Raw genomic sequence first — 25,536 nt, 5'->3', positions numbered from 1 at the left:
CACGGCACCAAATTGTTACATTTGCGAGTCATTCACAATAAAAAACTATAAAATTAGATAAACATTCTGTTACTTCTTTGGGTTCCTGGTCTTGAGGTATTTCGGGTAGATGGATTTGAAAGTAGATAAATAGAGCAGCAAAAATGCTAAAAAACGCAAGCAGAATAAAGTATTCTTCACTTTCTCAAAGTATATATTTAAGCATCTGACAGAAAGTGTCATTTAAACTGATTTATCACGCGATAAACACGATATGATGCGCCGTTAGAATACTTATGCTTCACCATTGTAATTGCATTTCATTTACATTCGCGTGTTAAGTCGTTTCAGGAAATTCTAGCTGTTTGCCTTCACTAGTCCCTAAAAAGTCGATTTCCTCCTGTTTGACTTAATAATAAAGTTACGTTACTTCATTGGGTCGTAAATTAACACGCGCAATTTGCGTGACTCGTTGTCGATTCAAAGTTACGTTTAAATAGTTTGAGTGACGTGAGATATTTCTCCACCATTGTTTATGAAAATCTTCCTCAGTTTCTAATTAAACGAACATGAATATCCGGACATAAACACTGCTAGTACAAAAATAGCGCTAAGCTATTTTGCTACAGCTGATTAAGTAATATTTTCCCAGCATCTGTGGATGGAATAAAGTTTGCAGCTTTTTCGTATCGAAAAATGAATATTTAGTAGATAATCTAGTAGTTCTGCACACGTGTCAAAAGCAGCTGCATCGTTACAAAGTATAAAACATCTTATAATTCAACGCCTTGGCTATTAAGTATTAAGTCTTAAAATTATGCTATTTATATTTTGTTTTCGCTACTCGAAGCATATGCCGATCGTAGATAAACACATTGCGTTTCTTATTAAGTGCATGATTGGGTTTCAAATTAATCATGCGACAGTTGCTTGAAGAAATGCTACGTCATCTTTGTATTTTTCGGCAGAACGGTGGTTGGTTTTGAGGTGTTTTTCTTCTGATTGTGACGTTAGATGCAGTTCGGTGCGCGTGGCGAGCGTCAGGTGCAGGATGACATGTGACGTCGCAAAAAATGGCGATCGCCCTCGAAAATACGAGTACCTACATAAGGTAAGGCGCTTTAATAAAATACGAGTGTCTTGATGAACTTATCATTTATATACTGTGTCAGTGTCAGTAGTAAGACAGGTTTAATTCCAAGATTGAATATTAAATTAAAATTAAATTAGATTTACAATGGATTTTTTTTTCAAGAATGGCCTTAAAATCAAAAAACGATATCTAATATTTTGTATACATTCTGCTTCTAATAGACTACCATGAGGCATATCCCGTGTATCTAAATTTGATTTTATTATCATTCGCTTGTATTTTTATGCGAACATGACGCACTAAGTTGGCAACATGTTTCAATGAAGACAGTTCCAGGCGAGGGCGATTCGAACTTTATCCAGAAATGACAATTTTGACAGCTGACAGATTCTATCCATAACCGTTATATAACAAGAAATTACTATCTGAATAAGTTTCCAGAGCAGTGATTTCTCATTTATTCAAAACTTAAAAACTATTATTCAATATCTCAATTCGGTCCACATCGGAAGCAATTAAGTTAATATTCTTATTACTATTATTACTCATGAACACATTTTATTGCTAAATATAATATTAAAAACCAGTTCGTTATTATAGACGTCTCAAAACGAGGCGAAGCTATCGGTTACAAAAATAATGATCACACAACGCCAACACATTTCCTGTTGCAACCTACGAAATCGATGGATTCATTGTCATAATATAGTTTTAACCACCTTAAAAAGACCCACTTCAGATAAACTAGAGTCAGTATTCAAGTGGCTGTTTAATTTGGTTACTATTGATGAAGGCATCATTTCACTCTCAGGTTGATAATACCACTTTATATAGATGTATTTCAGCTAAACATGACTCCACTTTATATAGACCTTTTTCAGCTAAACTTGGCGTAGTATTGAAGAAGCTACTTACAGTGATTACTTTAAAGTACGTCTTGAAGTTGTCATATATAACCAGCATAAACCGATCTTTTTGAGCGTAACTAGATGTAGTGTCAATGTGTCTATTTAAGCTGGTTGTAGCGGCATATCTAAGGTTATTATAGGTATGATGAAGTGTCGATATGGTTTGGTTAACAGAGTATAACTGCCTACGATTTATGGAAGCCCTAATGATAGGCCATTATGGAACACGTACACATTAGACGCTAATAGCTAATCACGTATCATTTTAATTACCTGCCGCAGTTAACGTCTACTGAGAAATGCCATTATTAGGGGAAAAATTACTGTAATAAATTGTATTTTCAACCAGACATTTGTAAATAATGTAAAAAGCTAATGCGTCTATACAAGATGTGAATTTTTGAAGTGATGGTGTAAAAAAAAGAGTCACATAATTGCTTAAAGCGCCTATACTAGTACTAGTGTCTACGTTACGGTCTATTGAAATTCTATATGTCATAGAAACGGACCTTAGTATACGGACGAATATCTTTCAGTATGAAGGTACGAGTACTATCATCTCCACTTCGATGATAAATAAAGGGTACCTACATAAGAAAACTTTAAGTTATTTATGCTATTGGAAATTAGCAAGATCTCATGCATAATTACAGACCAGCAAGCATCTGCCTCTTGTAATTGATTACAAGATTAATAGAATCAATTTGTTTTGCTGGTATTAATTACAAGTCCATAAAACTTGATGAGCATATGTCAGTCTGTCAATACCTTTGTGCTATGCATATTATTTGACCAGATTAGGAGCTTAGCTTGTTATTCAAGAAAAGCGTATGTCTAAAAATAAAACGGCATCTACGTCTTTTTAGTTTTTATTAAGAAACTCCCCTTGCAGCGCCCTCTATCGGCTCTATCCTTGTAGTTCACTAAGTTATCCAAGCACATGCGAGCACATGCACCAGTGTATCGTGACCTAGAGACCTATAGCAATTATATTTAACAGGGATCACTTATACTGGTTTTCTGAACCTTGAACATTTGTTAAAGTTGGAATAGCACCCGTGTTCACCTGTACAGGTAAATTATACGATATTCGCGATTGTTTGAAGGCAGGTGCGCGCGCAGATGCGCGAACTGCCTTAATCCCATACAGTGCATCATTATTCTTTTTAGTTCGTGTTTTAGTAATAGGTTGAAGAAAATTATGGGAGCTTGTATACGCGTGTTTATCGCAATTTTGAACTTATAAAAGGTATTGGGTTGAAAGGGGATTTTAAAATCGGGGTTAGGGGTTAGATTCGAGACCTACAACCCAATAGTGGGTAATAGAATGAAAAGAAGAAGAGTCTAGCATGAACCATTAGGTTTATTTTTAGCTTTAGCTGTGGCTAAGGCTATAGGCCCATTAAGCGACCAAGTAATGATAGTCAATTAAAAATTTAGTAATCAGGTAAATAAATACGGTACATGAGTATTAATGCTGATGTTATTTATATAATTAAACCTTTAATGAAGTAGTTAATCAATTCGCTAATAGCATGTTACTATTAAGTTTTCAACATATTGTGACATTATTGCTATTTGTAAAAAACGAAACTTAACAAACTTACAGGTGACAAATTTGAATATTGAAGTAATGTGTTTGGGTAACGTAAATAGTATAAAATAATGTTTGATTTTGCTCTTACATTATTTAGGTACATATACGTTTATAGACATTCATTATCATGAATGTTTATTACAGAGTTCTAGTATATTCCTATTAACAATGAATTTCTTTAAAAACTCTACTTTGACAAGATTTACCTATAATAGTTTACAATTGTGTACGTAGCGTGCAGGAATTTTAGTACCGAAGGGTAACCAATGAAGTAGCCAATAAAAATAGCAATATTTAGTCACATCTCTTTTCTGTTTATCGTGACATTACAAAACGGGTCATAAAATTGCCAATGTCAGGTCCGATGTGCCTATCTGTGTTAAGTACGACGTACGACATACGATCAACATTCAACAGGCCTCGGTACTAAGTGCCCTAAGTTTACGGTACTTCCTTGGCTATGCAATCTACGTACGTGGCTGTTATTGCCTATTGCCTACACAGTCTCAGTTGAACCATTATACATCTGCTTTTCCCTAAAGCATAGCTGTTAAGATCTCAAGATCACTTTACGCTGGTTTAATATAGAAAATGATTCAAAGGGAACATGCCGAGTTCTGATTACGCGCAAGGAATGACAGATGCTCGCGCCAACCATCAACATTTCCGAGAAGTTGCTAAAACACTTTTTCACTCGCGTAACTAGGATGCTATGCAGTGTACAGACGAGAATAGAAGCGGTATTTTAAATGGGTGCGTTAAGGCTTGATTGTTGCTGAAACGTGAATTAAACAAAAAATATCAAATATGGAAGTCGGCAAACCCTAAAGCATTTAGGCTAGGATTAGGACTAACGAGTCAATCTAATATTTTTAGTAAGGTTAGCCAGCGCAATGCAAACATTGGGCAAATGCAACATCTCTAAAACTACAAGAAGTGAGTCTAGACCTAGTGCCAGCTATACCATAGGACATAGGTTAACTCTCTTTTATGCCTGGCGAAGATGTGCCATTAATACAAGTTGCTCTAGCTCTAGACTTTTTGTATTTTGTAATTGTCCTAGTCCTGGCTGACCTTATGAGAGTTGTTTAAATATCGAATATTTTTAAAAGAGTGACCGCGTATTCTGTGTATTGTATTTCGTAAAGTACTGTAGGTAAATAACGTCACTATCGCTCAACAATCCTCTAAACCCTTACGCACATAAGCATTGTGTAATACTGAAGCCATTTTTCGTCAAGAGCGCTAAGTGCTCCAGAAAACCGGTGTACTTTTAGCTTTAGCTCGTGACAAACAGATAAAAATATCTCACAAATGGAAGAGGATAAAAAAAAGACTATTTAGAAACACGATATTGATAAAAACTTTACAAATTACAGGTGCTTCAAACAAATGTTAGCAATTTTGAATTAATTGCTCTTACATTGGCATTTTAATTAGTACAGTCGACGTCAAAGATATGTTTACACTTTTACACCTTACTCCTTTGTAATAAGGCGAAAAGTGTAAACATATCTTTGACGTCGACTGTACCAAAAGTAAAGGGTTATAAAAATTAGGAATATAGCCGGCACACGCCTTTGAGCGACCGCTTTTAATTCGTTTCTAATAACATTTGATGGGCGTAAAGATATAAAATAATTACGCGGTATAAGGCACAAAATTATAATATTCTTAGCGTACTTAAAGTGCTAAATGCAAAAATACTTTAGTAAACGTTTTGAAATTTATGTGGTTGACTGATTAAAAAAAAACCGGACATGTGCGAGTCGGACTCGCCCACCGAGGGTTCCGTACTTTTTAGTATTTGCAGTTATAGCGGCAACAGAAATACATCATCTGTGAAAATTTCAACTGTCTAGCTATCACGGTTCGTGAGATACAGCCTGGTGACAGACGGACGGACGGACGGACGGACGAACGGACAGCGGAGTCTTAGTAATAGGGTCCCGTTTTACCCTTTGGGTACGGAACCCTAAAAACACCTCTTATTAATCTTGGTAAGCAATTTGCTCAGGACCCATAACATGTATGAGTTGAGTATATGTAGTTGATTTATTTTAAGCTGACCCTGTAGAACTGAGCTCTCTACTACTACTGCTACTACTTAAGTAGGTAGGGTAGGTAAGGTATAAAAAACCGGGCAAGTGCGAGTCGGACTCGCGCACGAAGGGTTCCGTACCATAATGCAAAAAAAAAAACGAAAAAAAAGCAAAAAAAAACGGTTACCCATCCAAGTACTGACCACTCCCGACGTTGCTTAACTTTGGTCAAAAATCACGTTTGTTGTATGGGAGCCCCATTTAAATCTTTATTTTATTCTGTTTTTAGTATTTGTTGTTATAGCGGCAACAGAAATACATCATCTGTGAAAATTTCAACTGTCTAGCTATCACGGTTCGTGAGATACAGCCTGGTGACAGACAGACGGACGGACGGACGGACGGACGGACGGACAGCGAAGTCTTAGTAATAGGGTCCCGTTTTACCCTTTGGGTACGGAACCCTAAAAAGGTACGTGCATTTGCAGAAGTTGTGGATCCGTGATAACTCTACCATGAAGAATGTCTTTTCAGAGCATCGGCCCTATAGACGTTCTTATAAACGACTTTACCCTAATACGTACATAATCCGTAATCGTAGCTCTTTTAAAAACACCTTATAAGTATGTGCGGATGAAATAAATTTCTCCCTTATGAGATAAATTTCTTCCATAATGAGAACAGCTGAAGAATCTCTTTCGTATTCGTATCTGAATAGACTGTTAATGTACTATTTGCACGTGCCTATAAGAAGCAGTAGCTTACTATCTACGTACATCAAGACTGATCTTCTCATATCCCATATACCAAGTGCATTACCTACAATCAAACCAGTTAAGCATGCTCTCTGATTCTTATACAAGTTGCTACTCTCAAGGGCTTTTATATTGGTTTGTGGCGATGCAGTGAAAACCCAGTAGCTACAAGTATTCATATCTATGTGAAGCCTTAACGAGGACTGTCACGGCAAGAAAAGGGCGTATGTAGATTCAATTTGCTTAGGCTTACGACCTTTTGGATTGCGGTAGGCGCTAGCGCATATAACGGGACGACGGCCATAAGTACGTAATCATTATGTGTGTGTGTTGTGCCATCTTAAAGACATTGTTATTGTATATTCAATCTAATGTAAATGGCATAGAGTAGATTTTTCATCGTGGAATGAAGGGAGCTTTAAGTTTACTGTAAACACGTGTAGTTTATTAGCAAAATAGAACAATAGAGATGATAAGTTAGCACTTGAGTTTAGCGCAACTCCTTTTTTGCTTCGGTATCGGGATAAGGGCTGTTTCTCGGTAAAACTGGCGCTATGGCCACTTAACAACAAACTAATTTATTTCTAAATTCAGTTTCATGTTGTTTTAGTCTCATGTTATTTATTGGTATTTGACCTTTTCAACTATGAAGATAAATTACAACACTTTTTTCGCAATTCAAACTGTTGAAAAGTGGAATTCGCTGTCTTTGCCTATAATTACCTGACAAATGCTATCCTGAAGGCAAACATCATTAAGCAATTGGGCCTAGTCAAGACGACAATCGAAAACGCCAATCTAAACATCTTAGGTAAATTATGTAAATTGAATAACCTTTCATAGCATCTGTTATCCCGATACATTTTTATATTTCGTCTGGCGATTGTCGACGTACAATTGTCATGTTGGCTAGGCGCCCTAAACAAGCTTTATCTTGACCCTTGACTACTGTAAAACGCGTCAATATTTTGCAATAAAAAGTTTAAAGCATATAAACGCCGATTAAAGAAATCTAATAAGCGGTTCATGTGAACACTATTAATACCGACATTAATAACTTTTTACCGTGTAATCTGCGCTTGTTGGCGGTTTTTTCGACACAAATGAATCACGTAAGGGTCAGTTTACACGTTTTTGTGGGAGGGAGAGCAGTGATGCGTCCCACGTTGAATGTATAATATGTATAATGTAAAAAACTACGATTTGACGCCTTGTGAGTTTCGTGGGAGCGTACAGAGTACGATTTATCGTACTAATCGCCCAGTAATCTGTCTTAAGTCAAACTAGACGTTTGGATCTTTCTTTGAATGTGGCGATGGCGTTGAGCAACGGTGTGGGTCAAACTCAAACATGTTCGGGAAAACCGGCGTATTTTTAGGGTTCCGTACTCAAAGGGTAAAAACGGGACCCTATTACTAACTCCATTGTCCGTCTGTCTGTCTGTCACCAAGCTGTATCTCATGAACCGTGATAGTTAGACAGTTGAAATTTTCACAGATAATGTATTTCTGTTGCCGCTATAACAACAAATAGGTACATCCTAAAAAGTACGGAACCTTCGGTTCGCGAGTCAGACTCGGTTTTTTTAATAATATAATGGATGTTTACCTTCTCTCCCGGTTATCCGATTCTTTATAATCATTAAAAAATTTAATTGTCAATCTTTTATTTGTGAAATAGCTCCTCATCAAGAAATAAAAACTCATCGAGGAATTAATTACGAATATTGAACTAGTAAGATGAATGTAGACCACTTTCCCGTCTATCAACATTAATTGAGGCTTGCGTCGATTGATAGGCCGATTACCTAATAATAAAAAAAAATGTTGTAAAGTGTGTTGCAGCAACAATTTGTTATTATAATAAATCGATAAACAGAACGTTTAATAACAAACAGCTTCGTCGCCCGCGCATCGCAGACGGAAGTATTTAGATTTGAATCAAAATATAGACTTCCCCTGCGGAAGCCGCGCCTGCACTTTTACGTCCGACGCATTTTACTGGCGATATAATAAAAATTGGGCAACTATTACGTAAAATATATGCCAATAGTTTTATAACGGTTATAATTAATAGCTAGTAGTTATTGATAAAATATGTCATCAATCAGTGTGTGTATAAATGAACGAATAGTCTTGGTACAATTGACCGACATCGATTAAAAAGTAGTTTCAAGTGAATTTGATAAAAGTATGCTTAGGTTTGTAACAAATCTGGTTTTAAAACATAATTAATGCAAACTCTAATAAGATGAAACAAATTGGCTTTGCATTTCGCGAAATTATCTCAACAAAGTTTATCTAATTACTTCTGTGTATGATATTGATAAGGATTCGACCGTTTTTTTTTCATTTTTCCGAGAACATTTTTTTTCCGCTCTATACAGCAGAACCTACGTTTAAATCCAAGAGTTTTGACCTTTTGACCACCACACACATATGAAAGGTTATTACTGACTTAATTATTTAAAAACTACTTTCTATCTTGACTATTGACGAGGCACAATCGTGCCAGAAGATCAAACCTACATATTCTTATTGTTATATTAGTTGGACTTTGTCTTTTGGCCTTGGTATTTTATGTAGGATCAGCACCTGTGTGACACAATTGCTTACATATAAAATACCGGTCGTAGGAGCAAGAAAGAAAGATTCTTTTCTCTCGTATGTATCATATATTTTGTACGGCTTTTCTAGCGTTATCGATAATACAATCTTGTCTCGTTATAGGGTAAGCCCTATTGTGAAATGCTTTCGAATAAATCGAACCCCGTCATTTTGTAAGATCAATTTAATGTTACACTATCAACCAGTACCTTATCTCTTTAACCGACTTCAAAATTTCAAAAAGACGAGGCTTTCAATTCGGTTGCATGTTTTTTTCATATCCTAATATTTTAATTAGTTTTTCGCTAACAAATGGATATTTCCGTACACGGCGGGAAGAAGTTGATAATTCGAGATATTTTATTGAAGAAAATTGTAAATTATACAGTTCAAATTTCTTTAATTATATCTCGCCACTTATCAACTTTTTGTCACACCGGAGGACTTACTTTGGTTTTAAAATCAAAACCGTTGGTGTACTTAAACAATGTCCTTAAACTTGTCCATATATTTTACGCAATTTTGTCATAGTTGGTAAACTCGTTCGGCAGCTAAATAAGAGCAATAACAGAGCGAGTTAACTGCTCGGTAATAGCTGGTTTTGTGGACACCCGACAATTTTGTCGGCCCGGTTACGTTACGATGCTGTCGAATTTATTTCAGGCAAAATGGAAATTATAGTTATGGACGAGAGTCTACTACAAAAAGTTTAGGTTGGCTCATGGGTACTTGATAAAAATAATCTGCACCAGGTGAGGTAAGCGCTCTAATATTGAAAGGTTGTCAAATGGACCAATCTACTTTTAGACCGGCGCTAATCTGCCCACGACATTTGAACATACCTAGCTCACCTATATAAGTTTTATTATTATGTAATCATTATATGTTACCTATATGTTAAAACAAGCGATTTGCTTCATGATAGACCTAAAATTTAGACAAATATTAAATTGAAAACGTGATTCCTTGGTAACTCCAGAGACATTTTTGGCATCGCCAGAGACGTGAAAAACAAACGTGATTTTTTGCCGCACTTAAATATTTATTTAGTCTGTTTTTAGTATTTTTGTTGTTATAGTGGCAACAGAAAATCTGTAAAAATTTCAACTGTCTAGCTATCACGGTTCTTATTCTTATCAGATACAGCCTGGTGACAGACAGACGGACAGCGGAGTCTTAGTAATAGGGTCACGTTTTTACCCTTTGGGTACGGAACCCTAAAAATTGACTGTACAACAAAAAGTTGTATACCTATAGTACACAAAGTGATAAAGAAAGAAACGTAACGGCTTTCAATCCGACTTGAAATCGATTATTTTTGTAATTTTATGAAAGAAAGTAAAACGTTTTTGGTCATAAGTTAATCGGCCAATAATGACTTTATCGAATCAAATTACGGATACTGTTACGATTATTATATTACCTACTTAGCTCATTGATTGTGTAATCGCAGAAATAAACAACCTTTTGTGAAATATGTTTATGTCAAATCACTTGATATTTCTCTTTTTAGGGTTTCGTAGTCAACTAGAAACCCTCATAGATTCGCCATGTCTGTCTGTCTGTCTGTATGTCTGTCCGTCTGTCCGAGGCTTTGCTCCGCCGTGATCGTTAGTGCTAGTTTTAATGATGATTTAACCTGGCTTTTTTTAACTTTCAAAGGTATTTTAGAACATGATTAAGGCCTCATTATGGAAAACCAAGGTGGTATTTTATCGTCTCTAATTTTTCATACTTATTTTACAAATTGAGCCCTGCATTATTTTATATAAAGTGTAACGTGAGTTTATTTATACAATAAATATTGACCAATAATTAAAATCAATATCAGAGGGGTTAAATGTTATCAAACACAAATAAGGTTATGATAAGTTAATTAGAATAGAAAGAAATATTCTATTGTTATCAATTATCACACTTCCGACAGTAATGGTAACAATAGTTTACTAATAATTAATAAAACGTTGTAAAGTAACTGTCCATTATTTTTGTATCTGAATCGTTTATACATATATTTACCTAAGTAGCAGGGTAACATAGCTGTCATATTTTACGATTACCTATACCGCAATTTTACTAAGTACATACATACTCGTATTAAGGTTTTTTGCTACTATTAAAATCCAATTTTCTTGCTTTTTTTATCCATTAAAATTTAACCGTCATAACATTATATTTTGTATAAGTTTATTAACTAGAGTCACACAACACACACGATACATCTGTTCGCTATCTGGACATATATGCCACTATAGTTAATAATGTAAAAAATGGAAGATATTTCGATTAGTTTAAATGACCCCGCAGTTTAGATGCCCCCCCTGCACCTTAGTTCTTGAAATAACCCCCACTTTATAGAAAGAATGGATACGTGCATAAAAAATAAGAATAAAATATGCAATTTATCTGCTATTTTTAAATCCGAGCCGCGCCACATGCTCACCATACAATCATACATATGTATAAGCCGAAAGAACCGCAAGCGGCCGGTTTCGGTCGCCGAAAACGGCCAATTTACTTTTTATACGTATCAGAGTAATGAACGAGTTTCTACGACCATTAAAACAAAATTAGTGCCTCCACAAATCTGCTGATTCCTGGTAAAGATCATCGTTTGCGACACGCAAGTCATTAGATGCTTAATGATGTGTCTATTAACACTTAGGTCTATACCTTATTCTACTAACACAGACCTACTAACTTAATTACCTAACATATTATTACATACACGAAGGTAAGGTAAGGCGGGATTAGACTATCACCGGGGTAAGACTACCACTTGCATGGAATCCTCATACTTTTTGTCTTGCCCCGAGCAAAATAAACTATGTTAGTCTTAACTCTTATCCCACCTTACCCTATGTACAAAAGCATTATTTTTAAAGTCGGGTAAAAACACTAAAAACAAAAGAGTGAGTTTTATAGATAGGTAGCGTAAACACCCCAATAATCGACATGTTAAGACCCAATTCGACACTTTACTGTCAACTTTATTGCTGATTGAAATTGTCGATTATTGGAGCTGTGTCGGGCACTGGAGACTGTACGTTAAAATTTGTTCTGATTTAGGTTCATAGATCATTTTTAAGTCTCCTTTAAGTTCATCGTAATGTTAACGTATCCTCGCGTTCTGGTGTTTTATTCAAGGTAATAGTGCTACTAAATATTCTTATAAATAATTACTACTTAAAACCTTTTTATACCTAACCATAACTATATTCAATTCAAAATTTCACGAGGTAGTCAATTTTGGTGCGTATCTCGTCGCATAATATGTATAACTGATTATATTATAATTGATTGTCCTAATGTGATGTTACGCATAAAACTCATTTCGCATTTTTTTTTCTCCAGCTGAAACATTAAGGCCCACTTGCACCATTCCACTAACCCGGGGTTAACCGGTTAAACCTGGAGTTACCATGGTTACCAGTACACTTTGACACTTGGTTGACGGTTTAACCGCTTAACCCCGGGTTACTGGGATGGTGCAAGTGGCCCTAAGTATTTTCGAAAGTATTTTGCATATGCTGTGTAGAATAGGGTAGGTTTCCGAAATGTTAATAGTTTCAGCACAGTAACATTTATGCGAAATGAGTACTATGCGTAACATTACATTAGTACAATCAATGATCATGCGACCCAATATAGACCCCGGACGGACGGACGGACGGGTGTAACGGACGGTTACAGTTGACGGTTCAATTTGTACTGGTTAAGAGCCAACGGGAGTGGTCATTTCTCCATACAAACGTACTCCTCGTTTTCCTCCGTGGTTTTTGAAGCTAGAGCAATGATTTTTTCAACACAGATTAATATTGTCAATATCTGTGTCGGACAGTTTTGCTTTTTTTGATATTTTTGTTTTTTAAGGCGCTAGAGCCCTTCAAAAATGGCCAAAATGGCCTAATTGACTATGCTGCAATGAGAGGCGTGGCATTCAAAACTGATATCAATTAGCCAAAAAAGCAAAACGGTCCGACACAGATAATTTCATAATCATTTAGATTTCCAAATTTGGTTACGATTGGTTAAGTTTTGGAGGAGGAAACAGAGGAGTACGAAACCTCGATTTTTGAGATTTTTACGCAGGATTTTTCGCCTTGTCCTTATCGCACTACTTTTAGGTGCCGCTTCCGTTAGCGAGACGGGTATATTTACCTAAAATATTTAAAACTCAGCTCCTGTTTCGTCTTAATGGTCAAGAATATTCAATTGCATTAACGTTTCGGCCAACACTGCCCGTCATTTTAACACTGGTATGTATTTTGTTTTGTGCTCTCATTTCTCAGTATTGTTATATCTTTAAAGTTAAAGCACGTAATGTATCTTAGAAATACATACGAGATATTAAGAGCACTCAAAACAGACGTGTTCCTTCATACGTTATCTCAAGAACAATCCATTATTCACTTAATGTTGCTTCATAAGTTACAAAATTGATAAGACACCAAAATATTCGCGTTCAAAATTCATTGATCATTATGTTAAGTCCCGTTTTGCTTATCATAAGTAACCATATACCTATACAGTCAGCAGCAGAAGTTGCTAAGCGGGCCAGGTGTTCAAAATGATCTTGACGCTACTTTATTGTTAAGAGAATAAGAGCGTGTCAAGGTAATTATGAACACCTCGCCCGCTTAGCAACTTCTGCTGCTGACTGTACGTTTACCAGTAAGAAAATAATTAAGGAGTACCAATTTAACATTCGATAATTATGACACCACAACTCTTTTTCGAATAGGTATTCGATCTTCCCTCCTTCACCAACGTATAAAAACCGACCCCATAGGGTCAAGTGTAATGAATCTTACATTAAAAGTCAAAGAAATCGTTCCATTCACGCATCATTAGTGGTCACTAGCCGAGACGAACTTTGCCCCAAGGCACCGTCCAAAACACGCACTCAAAAATTACCCTAACTCATTTTAACGAACATCCCTATTTAAAAATAGGGAGAGCGTCCATCCGAAACGATGGTCACTTGTTTTTTTTGTACCTGCGTACCTGTACAAAATCCCTGTATTTATATACATATAAACAATGCGTCCGTCTCGCTTCCTCGAACGGGAAAACGAGGGTTTATTATGCTTTCTCTTTTACTCGAACGCGTTGATGTCGTTTGCACGAGAAGGGAATTGTAGGATATGCAAAATTGCAGAGAAAACATTTTTGAGGCTGTCCTAAGTATAAAAATTACTATAAATATGAAAATTACAATGATATGTAGTGTGTAAGAATATGGTATCGTAATCGTGATGCGACATAACGTTTAATTTTTTATGAAAATTAAATAATATTCGATAGGTATACCTAATAGGTAATATTCGATGGAACAAACTTAAAATTGATGTTCCAAATGAGGACTAAATGTGTTGATATCATTCATATCATTTATTGATTACCGTTAGTAATTAATAAATACGTAATTAGTTATTAAATATGAGTAATATCGCAATGCTTATCATTTTTAATGCAATAATGATTCAAAAACTTAATGTACAACTATTAATGATAGGCATAATTATAAATATTCTAAAGGCTTATCAGAATATGAAGTACCTAATATTTAACTCCAATGAAAATATTTCAACGATTACCAAGAGTATACGAGTGAATTGAATATACCACACAATCCGAAAGAAAATACCACGAACTTTCTACTAAGGACTCAGAAAGCATGTTGTTTCTTCCCGTATACTGCACGATTCAGTCGTTTATTTTAAATCAAAGCCTGCAGAGGGCCGGGAGGAACAGGAGAGGAGTTCGAGGGGGGAGGGAGGGGGGAGAGGGGATCAAGATTGTGGCGCGGGCGCGGAACCGGCTCTTACAATAATATTTTAACTTTTATGTACTAAAGTATAAAACTAGGCAGTTTTCCATTTACAAAATGAAAGTATGAAAGTATTGTTTACATTTGAGATCAAGAGTGATTTGCATTTGATGGACTTTGAAGCCTTAATTCTGCCTATTGTCCGAATTTAACAATAGACGCTAATAATATAATAAAAATCATGCATGGGCGTATCAAAACATTAGTTTAAAATGAGATACTTATATAAACTTTGAATGGTGTATAAATCGTGCTTAGTAGTAAAAGATGCTTTCTATAAATCATAAAATCACAGTAGCAAAAGAAAATGTCAATGTGAAATGCAAATTTTCTCTCTTGTTTACTTTTGAGTACACGAAGAGAAATAAAGTAGACAAGTGCACCATGCATCTATGTACATAGTTGTTTACGATAAAGTTAAACTTACCTTAGCACTATGGTACAGGGCGCTATTCCTCGTCATCTTAGCCTTTGTCATTGTCACACAGTTCTCATCACAACACTTCATAAACTTTCATGTTGACAATCCATTTGTGTCCATGGGAAAACGGAGTGAAACGCGAACGCGGTGTTTACTATGGGAGCTCGGACGTGGGAGTGTGGCGCTGCGTACGCGCCGACGATCGCCGCGCTTTCAGCGGCGACTACGAGAACTAATCAACATGGAACTTACTTTCCCAACCTCGTATGTAGCTTCCCATGGTCGAAATATTCGAAGGCTACAATTTGGAACCCTAAATTTTGAACTAAAAGGTTACATTCAGGTTATTTGTAAGGAATAAACAGTGAATTTTGTAAGTGAGCGAAGTTTTGTAGCAGGTACACTAGCGCCGCGTGCGGCTAGAAAAGAAAACAGTGGAAAATAAGAAAAATGGAAAGGAATATATAAATGTGGCGTCTCTTTTACTCCAATTTGATAATCGTAGAGCGCGAATGCGAGGCAAAAAGCATTCGGAATAGATGTGGTCCACTCTGGGTTTCCAGTTTGTCTAGGATCCAAGCGAAAATGAGCTTTCCGACGTTGTCTTAAGAAATTTCATATAGATTTCAAGAAAAAGTTGGCGTAAGGCTTTTGTTTTTAGCGGCCATTTTGATTCTCGTGACGTCACAGCGCCCGCGGGAGCGCGGGAACGCTGATGACATAAAAATAAGGATAATTATGGGAATATGAGAAGGATAGGTCATTAGATTTTTTTGAAAAGGATGTGTAAGATTGTCTAGTGTTTTTCAATGTTTTTATCGCAGAGTGGCTGTTCAATCTTAGATTGAGTTAAACTTACTATACCTACAACCTGTTTTATACAATCTTCACATATACAGATATGTTGCTAGATAAAATTATGTTCGTCGATGAACTAGTTACGGGGAATCGTGAAAATTTGCTTAGGCTAGAAACTTTTTCTAGTATTTATGAGTTAAGCTGCGTCTTTTCATGAACATCATAAACTGACGGTTAAAGCCTAATTTTCTTACTATATCCATAAAATTTTATGATGATAATTTAGATAAATGTATCCAAATAACTTTTGTAATATCCACAGAAAAGACGCCAGTTTTCCCGGATGTTTTTGACCCAAGTATACATATTATTGCCCGTCTACAATGGGGCCTTATTTATAGCCTTCTACATGAATACACGTCTAGGTAGCAAACCAAAACATAATCCATCTACCGTACGCACGTCACAAAAGACGGTCGGAGTATTACCTATTGTGCAAGGGATTCAATCAAAAATAATAATATTTCGTATGGTATAACCTGCCCTAAGTTTTTTTGGACGCGAGCAGGTGGGATGGGCAAAAAAGGTTCGTTAAAGTGAGGGCTAAGGCGATCCACTGATCCCTTATTTAAGTCGACGGTGTTATTATTACGTCTAAGTTAGAGGTTTATTTTTTTATTTATATACTTGCGAGAATAGGGTATTTTCCTACTAGTCAAATCAGTTACTTTTTAGAACTGTCAAAACGATTTGCTAATATGGAATTTATATAAAACATTACATCGTGACGTCCCGGTCAACTCACCTACTTTTTATATTTCTATCCGATTTATTAAATAGAACTTGTGTTTAAAAATAACTCCTATCTATGTTTTTCTAATAATTATCTGGTGCTTTATTTCATGCATGGTGTAAAATAATTTATTTTGAATACAGTATAATACCCTATTTTAATTAATTCTCTGTGGAAAAGTGGATAGTCAAAATCAAAGAAAATAAAATACTTAGGTATCAATATCCAATGCTGTTGTAACACATACTTGTAGGATAAAATTAAAAGTGGAAAAAAATACTGCCTTGGCTCAGACTTGAACTCACGGCCTCTGGATCGATAATCCAGTGCTCTGGCAAATTAAAAAATGCTTTTTTTAATCTAAGCTTAATAGCATCGTTTGCAGACATTTCTGCTTGTTAAAAAAATAATTGTAGGATAATGTCAAAAATTTTAGTTTATAGGTCATTCTTGTTTTTAAATCTTAATTCAAAGAGATAGTTAAACTTTTTTAACCTGTATTATCTAAACATGCTTCAAAAAGTTGATTGATTCTTTAATAAAGCAATTACATGTCTTAAATAAAAAAGTATACTTAATGTTCTACAGGCTTCCACACTGTCAGTATAATTATTAGGCCACTTGATACAATATTCAGTTCAGCTTTTCAATAAAAGCCTTGACAGATATGAGTCTTTTGTCTCAGCACACGTGCAAGCAATAAAGCCTCTATATAACTGCATACTAAATGTACACCTATACACACTATTACACCCAGATCATGCTAGTAAAAGTACGTTTACTTTGATACAGTGTGAATTAACATAAAAGTTAGTTTAGTTTAGATTGTATAACCAGTTAAAAGGACAATTGCTACACCCTGCCGGGTTTGTGTGAAACTTTATACATTCGTAACACCTGTTTAGGTACCACGGTTTGCAATAAAGATTTACTTACTGAATACGTAAGATCACCTTAAGTCAGAGAAAATATAAGTTAGAAAAAAGTTGTAAGAAACCAGAAAACTAAACAAACTTATAACAAAAACTTAATCGGAGAAATTATTAATGTAATGTGAGAGACATAAGGGTAAGGTAGTGGTGAATTGTACCAAGAATTCATGACATCTGCCTGCTACTGAAGTAGATTACATAAAACAAGGGTTATTCTAACTGTGTGCTCATTTAAAATCAAGTATCTAGATGGTGAACTAAGGTGTTCATAATTTTAATTAGCTAAGCATAAATATTTGGCATCACATCATGTTCGAAAAAACTGTGTAAATCAGACCAGTTGTCTTGAAACACACACACATGTCTTAACTGATAAGTTAATATGTGTGTGCATACATTAAACCGATGTAGAGTTATTTTACAGACAAGATTTTATAATTTATAGTATAATCAATGATTTTATGTATTAATATTTTACCATACATTAAACCAGCTGCATAAACTTGTATTACCAATACGTATTAAATGTAGCGACTTGTGTTTAGTGTTCCGTACAAAACTTTGTTTACGGAGCATTTCTGGGATCACTTCGGTCGTGCAAATCGGTTAAATGCGTTTTTTTCAGAGATCGTTTGACGTATACTATACCTAAAATTTGAAATAGGTATAACAAGTACCACCACTAATAATGTGAATAAGTGATATGATATAAATGGAGTCGAAACCGTAAATTTTTCATCTAATATCAAAGGCTAAACAATGCAAATAGGTATAAGTTTTATTTGAAGCATTTAAAATTTCGGATCCGGTCCCCACGAAGTTTACGGGCGGCTGGAACCGTAAGGTCTGTTAAGGTAGGTATAAGTATAAGAATACATTTCCATGACGTGACACGTTATACTACTAATAAGCTTAATTTCTAAACGGAAAACACCACAAAGCTAAGCTCAAAAGCTCCCTTCAGAATAATAATCTAATTTCACGCTTAATCCCGAGGTCCGGGTAAAACGAGTAAAAAACCAGGCGAGATTCCCGACTATAAGTAGCGAGTCTATTACTTATTTTCATTCCTGAGTAATTGCGCTCTTGCCCCAATTACCTGCGTTATCGTTAGTACAGTCAGCTAGAAATACAACGTGGTATAGAGATTAAAATATAAACATAAAGATTGACGATATATTGGTTTATAGAATTTTGTTAAAGCTTACACTAACTAAATGTTTTCCTACATCTTTAAATGACTATAGTTATTAAGTTAAATATAGGCAATAGATATATTTAAAGATCATTTTACATATGTCAACAATGCATATATGACAGTTCCCCTCACTGACTAATTTAAAAATCCACTCTGTAAACATACGAGCGAGATGTATAGAAAGTAAGTTACGCATCAGATGTTAGCGAATATGTCAGTTTGACACTGCTAAGGCAGTCGTGGTAAGACTAAAGGTTCCAAAGTATATGTCATTAGTTCATTAAAATAGTTCGTCTTTATGCCTTGTAAATAATCAATGCAAGTAATAAAGAGAAGTAGTGCAGCAACACTTAAGAGTCTTAAAACCAATGATAGCAGAAACAGATGCGAGTTCGTTCCAAAACTGTATTAGCCAAGGATAATAGCTAGCAATTACTTTAATCAGCACTTTCGTGATTTGGATTTTTGTTTCAGTTGGAATGACTACTTAAACGATACCTATAGTAAGAACTAAGGGTTTACCAGCTCTGTCTTAAAAAAAGAGCACACAGATTACGATTTAAATATGTACCTGAAAGCAAAAAGCAGATTGTACTTAGGAATCAACACAGTAAAAGCCGATTTAGTTATTTTTTTGACTTAATCCGATTAAATATTTTGGGTCAAAATGTTTTTAGTATGAGTCAAGGTTACGCGACTTTTATGTGGCCATTATAAAATAAACGGTCTTTAAAGTCACATTTTCGTACTTTATCCTTATCGGCATGTTCCTTCTACTTCTTTAAAGTCTTAGGAAAATGTATCCAAATCGTTACTTTTTGTAACGAAACGACAGAAAAGACGCCGCGTTCCCAAACGTGTTCGACCCATTTATCCAGATTTAAAGAAAATTATTTCAGTTACCCCAATGGATGTTGTGAGTTAATCAATACTTGTCCAGTGTAAAATTCCGGTACCTATATATAATCTTTAATGATTTCTTTTGACACACTTTATTTGGAAATAACGAAACTTTGATCTCAGCTAGTTTATCAATGACCGTTATTTTAAAACGACTCATTTTACCGATTTCCGTTAGAAACAAGCTCAAATTACTGCACATGAAGTAAACCGACCGATGCACGATGCATTCCCGCGCTTACGTCAAGTTAGTTAGAAAATAATCTGACCGTCTGTAACTTCCCCCCTTAATTACACTTAAACTAAAGCTCAACCCCTCCTTACTGAAAATTATCTCCAGAAAATTTGGCCACGTGATCGTCTAGTCTAGAGTTAGGACCCCTCGAAATGTACCGCAGAAACCTAAGTTCTTTAATGAATACTAGCTAAATTTTGGACTCTGTTTTATTTTATTATTACCTAGTTCATAAAATAGAGATTTTATTACTGAGAATGTTTTTTATTATGTTATTAAAGAAAATTTTCAGGAATATTTTATTAAGTTATTGTCGCAGCATATTCAACGAATTCTAAGGTAAAATATGAATGGTATAGCTAAAAATATTAGAATGGTATGGTAATGCAGTATATATTAAGAAAGTAATATATTCTTGATAAAATGAGTTTAAAAAAATTTGTTGGTAAAAACCTGCCACACCTATTAAGCCTCCGGGATAACATATGAGTAGCATTCCTGGGATAAGCCCATTTACTCCCTATCCTTTCAAGATTATAATTAACTACCAGCTTCTTGCGAAGATGCTACTCACACGTTCGATGCAGGACTGGGGGCTCCTAGTCCAGTCAACAAGGTTAGTCGGAACACCTACCCTAACTTGTTAGCCAGACGGGCTTTTACCAACACTTCGGAACCTATGCGTATCTAGATGACTATGAAAAGAAGTGCCAAATATTCATCAGTCATCAAAATTAATCTTTTTTACATTCAAAAGCTAAGGGATATTAATCCCATTTCCATTCCCCAAACTAGAATATAAGCTGCATTTCTGGTCTCTTAGTAGTATAAACGAAGTACTAAATTTACTATGAAACTGAAAACGAATTATGAATATCAAAATGAGTATTATTCCACTCAAAGTATCCTCTGGTTTACTCTTGTCTTGCCAAAGGTTCCCTAAAACAGCTAATCTTTGATATTCCATCTCAGAATAGACTGCGTTTCCTAGCAACTCAATTTGATATTTTAGAATTTGTTTTATAAATACCTTGGAAACCGGATTATGTTACTCAGTACTTCATCTCTACTCCAGACGACCAGAATTTTAATAGATAAAATTAGAATAAGATAGAGAATACTCTTTTACCCAGATAAATTATAAGTTCATTAGCAGTAACAGATACTCCACATAATTTTATAATGAAGAAACCATATTCGAAGGTTTTAAACGAGGAAAAATATCAACCGTTTCAATCTTTAGACCCTAAATCTCTAAAGAAACCCTAATTCCCTAGTAATAGTGTGCGATTCTACCCTATTAACCCTATCCTCTGTCCCTACTTTAGTATAACCAAAGCACAGTTCGTACTTACCATCGACCCTGGTACTTTGGAATATACGCAAGTGTGTCCCTATTAGATATAAGCTAAGCATTCGGCGAGTGACTCCGAGATTGCAACCTATCAACTCGAGTTATTGCCCCCCTCCATGGCGTTTTGCACAAAGGCAGGGATGCAACATGGATAGGACAGGTCCCTATTGTGTATATAATTGGTATAAATAAATATATTTAAAATACAAAGCCTTCGAATACTGTAGATTTCAAGCAAGCCCAGGTTACCCCGGATGACGCGCACGTGACGTCCTTGCTATTCATCTACAGTTGGACATCGAAAAGCTAGGGAGGGAGACGTTTTAAGTCTGCTATGTTGATATAAAGCAGACCCCAAGACAACCCTCATCTTGGAACAAGTTAGACCTCCTTCCATCCGCTGTTTGTCACCGTTAGGATAGCGGATGAAAGGCTAGACTAAACTATATGTCTAGGCACTGATTTGGTTTTGAATCAAATAAAAATTAGGAGTTTTTCAGATTTAGGACAAGTAAGCACTTTCCAAACAACTACATTTCTATTGAAAATCTCCTTTAGAAAATCATTGGTAAAATGGGCACACTCCAACCAAAGATGCCTAAGTTTCATCATAACGGAAACACATATTTCCGCTATGCCAAAACAAAGACACAATTCCGAGTGCTATCTTATGAGATTTGGGACTTGCGTCTTAATCTCGAAAAGACCCAGCGACTCAGAAAAAATTGGACAGAATATTCCCATCCCCCACCAATGATCTCCGCGTACTATATTAAAACCAAAGTCAGTTGTCGGTCCGGACGCCAGTAAAAGACTAACTTGCGACCGGCCCCATCAGTTCTTTTATACTATTACCCATGTCGTCAGTGCTGTCACTTTTGACGTTAGTGCCGACATTCCATTGTCCTCGGTCATTCACCCTGTCGTCAGTGCTGTCACTTCCGACCCTGGCAAGGACAAAAATGTCGTCAGTGCTGTCACTTTTGACCTCGGCAAGGACAAAAATGACAGCGGTGACGACACCCCATCATCCCATAATATACCCACTCGCTCTATCAAAGTATAAGTCTTACATACTTGACTTAAAGCTTATTTTCGGTTTGATAATTTAATAGAACCGTTTAATACCGACTCATGACATGTTTCCGCATGTAGTCCCTATTCCTCATACTTTAAGGCTTACTCTTGATTAACCATGATGCTCTCAATCTGAGCCATCTACATAACCCTTATGTCCTACATGTTAAGATCCATATTTTAATAATAAAATGCTGATGAGGGTAGTTTTAAATCGTATTTACGTAATCGCATGCACAACCAAAGTACGTTTGAGTTAACATTTTTCCCTTTATGATTCCAAATATTGCGTTCATACTGAAGTATTTCATGTTTACCTTTATAATAATGTTTTCTAAACATATAAAAGAGATTAATTATTTAATTATCGTAACCTTTTAACTACCTCATGCTTTTTGAATTTTACGGTTTAAAACGATACCTAAATGGCTCCTCGCCCATAGCTGTCAAAGTCAACGTAAATAACCTTACAATATTTGTTTTCCTAAGCAAATTCTTGTTATTCTTTTGTTTTTACTAAGTTAATTAGCAATTATTTTAATCGTGGATACATGTGATATAGATTAGACTATGAAATCAAGTGCTTCGAGTTACCATTTTTAGAAATTTCAATGAAAATCAAGAACGTAAACGCACGACCGGCAAGGAAGCTCCCGGAAGCTTTCCTTCACCGCTAAAATGTAAGTTTTATATTGATAAATGAGCTTAATATTACGTAATAGGCATATGGCCAGTTACAGCCGCCCCCAATTTAAGTGTTTTATGAATTACTTCAGGAATTTATAAAAAACTTCAATTTCCCCTAGATTAGTCGGATAATTTCCCTCCCTTTTTAAACGTGTGGTGTGTATTCCAATACTAAATGACTGTTAGCGACTCAGCTCCGAAATTAGGCCATCAGAACTCTGTCAATGAACCATGACAACTTTTTCCCCAGTAACCTCGCTTCGCCAAAGATATTAGGTTGTGAATCTAATAGGCTACGAATTAACCCGTTCTTGCCAGCTTAACCCGGTGCATCGAGTATTACTCTTGTCTCTACTCTTTGCGCCGCGCACTTCCGTAGAAAAGCATAAGATGAGACAGCAAAAACCTCCCAAGCAAAACGAAGAGACCTTTAATTTTTATAAGTACGAAGCTTTCAAGCTCCATTCCCAGAATTCAAACCAAATTTCATTGCCCTATCACCCTCAGCCACATTTTCTTGGTGCGTGTCTCATACTTGAATAAAATATACCGACCTTTAAGTTTGTTTGGGTGTGTTTTTTTTTTTTATTAAACAAACTTAAAATTGACACAATTAAGTACCTCAATATGGCACACCAAAATTATTTTTGTCTAAATTTAAGAACCATTTAATCAAGTAACAAAGAAAAATACTAATTACGTATAGTAAAGAAAACAAAAAAAATGTATATTTAATTAATTCTTGAGTAGAGCCTCGTCCTTCTAGACGCTCACAGCTCAGGAAAATATGTCGAATGTCGGCTATATCTCATCCAATACAAGGTGTGTAGAAGTCGTATAAGTATTATTACCTTGTAGAGTAATAGCCACAAAATAATACCCTTTTGGAACGGGTCTATATCCAATGGATTCTAACCTACTGATAAAAATTTTCTGGCTAGTTGTGTATTCCCCATCCCCCCCTTTTGTTTCCCAGCAAACTCCGACAAATCTAGTCTGATTACCCTCTAGCCTTTGTCTATCTGTACCGATCCATTCTAAACAACACATAAGTACATTCCTCTACTAGGCCATCCATCGTCTTATATACATCTCACACAAAAATCCTAACATACTCATAACTGTAAGCTTGAACACTCAAGTCTTCATACTTCCTTCCTCATACACCGTTCTGCTTCGATCTGAACAGACAGTCAAAACTATTGAGAGGCAATCAAAACAAAATATATTTTTTTTTTCATTTAAATTAGAATAGTAACAACAAAAAAAAAATCACCCCTTATCCCGTTTTGATTTATTATTAACCTTTTAATTTTATCCCCATATGATAATAAAAAAAAACCCTTGGCACCTATCCCGAGCCTACCCTTTAATTATTTTTAGCCTTAAATGATTAAAAAAACACAAACATTAACTTCAGGACTTCCGTTGAATTATTTTTAATTTTATTTATTATTTATTTATCTCTATTTATTTTGACCAAATAAGTATTAGGATTAAGTATCCGGGAGACCGAACTTACTAAACTCTTACAAAAAGTCAAAAATACGCGCCCCCCCAGCGACAAGACCCAGCGAGAACGCCCCCTCGCCCCCGAAAACTCCAATATAGCAAATTTCATCGAAATCGCCAGAGCCGTTTGCGAGATCCCCGAAATATATAAATATAAAAGACTTGCTCGTTATTTGTAGGCAGACTATTTTTCTTGTTCAAAAGGACAAGAAAAGTTCAACAATGTTGTTCAAAACACAATAGTGTCACCCGATTTTGCAGTAAACAAACGTTGAAGAAGTACAGTCAGCTGCAGAGAAAATGACCCACCTTGCATATAATTTAGTATGCAAGAGCCGACCCGATACCGACCGCAGATGGTCGCGACCCTCAGTCATGACTCACGAGAAATCGAGGAAGAGAACAAGCGTATAATACTGTTGACTGTACACTCAAATAATGAAAAATTTCGAGATGCGCTCAACTATTCCACTGTCAACCTCAGATAGTTGATATAATGTTTAATTATTGCTCTGCCAAGAGCCCAAAAAATAAAATATTTCGCTATAATCATACACCGGTTAATTATCATATTATTCTGATGTCATCCCCTTAATACTGAGCAACTTTGTTTCAATGAACATAAGCCACAAAAAAAAACAGAACTAAAACCCGGAACGTGTTTTTAAAAATGTATAACCCATAAATATTGACTGTACTTGTACGTACTTGTACGTTACCTTTATATGATTAACCCATTGACCAGTAAAAACAATGCAAACATACTCCCAAATAAATAAAGAAATCAATGCAGACTTTGATTTGGAGTGACAATTT

General features: G+C 35.6%; 1 protein-coding gene across 2 annotated transcripts in view; it reads right to left on the bottom strand.

Annotated features, from left to right (window-relative positions):
- Window positions 1–25,536, bottom strand: part of LOC134791981 (uncharacterized) — a 163,828-nt gene that overhangs the window by 61,656 nt on the left and 76,636 nt on the right. Inside the window, exon 1 of one of the 2 annotated variants that reach the window (XM_063763079.1) lies at window positions 15,241–15,397. The exons of the other annotated variant lie outside the window; for it this stretch is intronic. Within the exon in view, the coding sequence (XP_063619149.1) occupies window positions 15,241–15,321 (81 nt within the window). The 5' untranslated portion in view covers window positions 15,322–15,397. Of the gene's footprint in view, window positions 1–15,240; window positions 15,398–25,536 lie in introns of those variants that run through there. 2 annotated transcript variants of the gene reach the window in all.

This window comes from Cydia splendana, chromosome 7 (assembly GCF_910591565.1).
Source record: "Cydia splendana chromosome 7, ilCydSple1.2, whole genome shotgun sequence".
Taxonomy (NCBI): Eukaryota; Metazoa; Arthropoda; class Insecta; order Lepidoptera; family Tortricidae; genus Cydia; species Cydia splendana.
The sequence above is the reverse complement of the archived record's forward strand: the minus strand, read 5'-3'. Positions and strand labels throughout refer to the sequence as shown.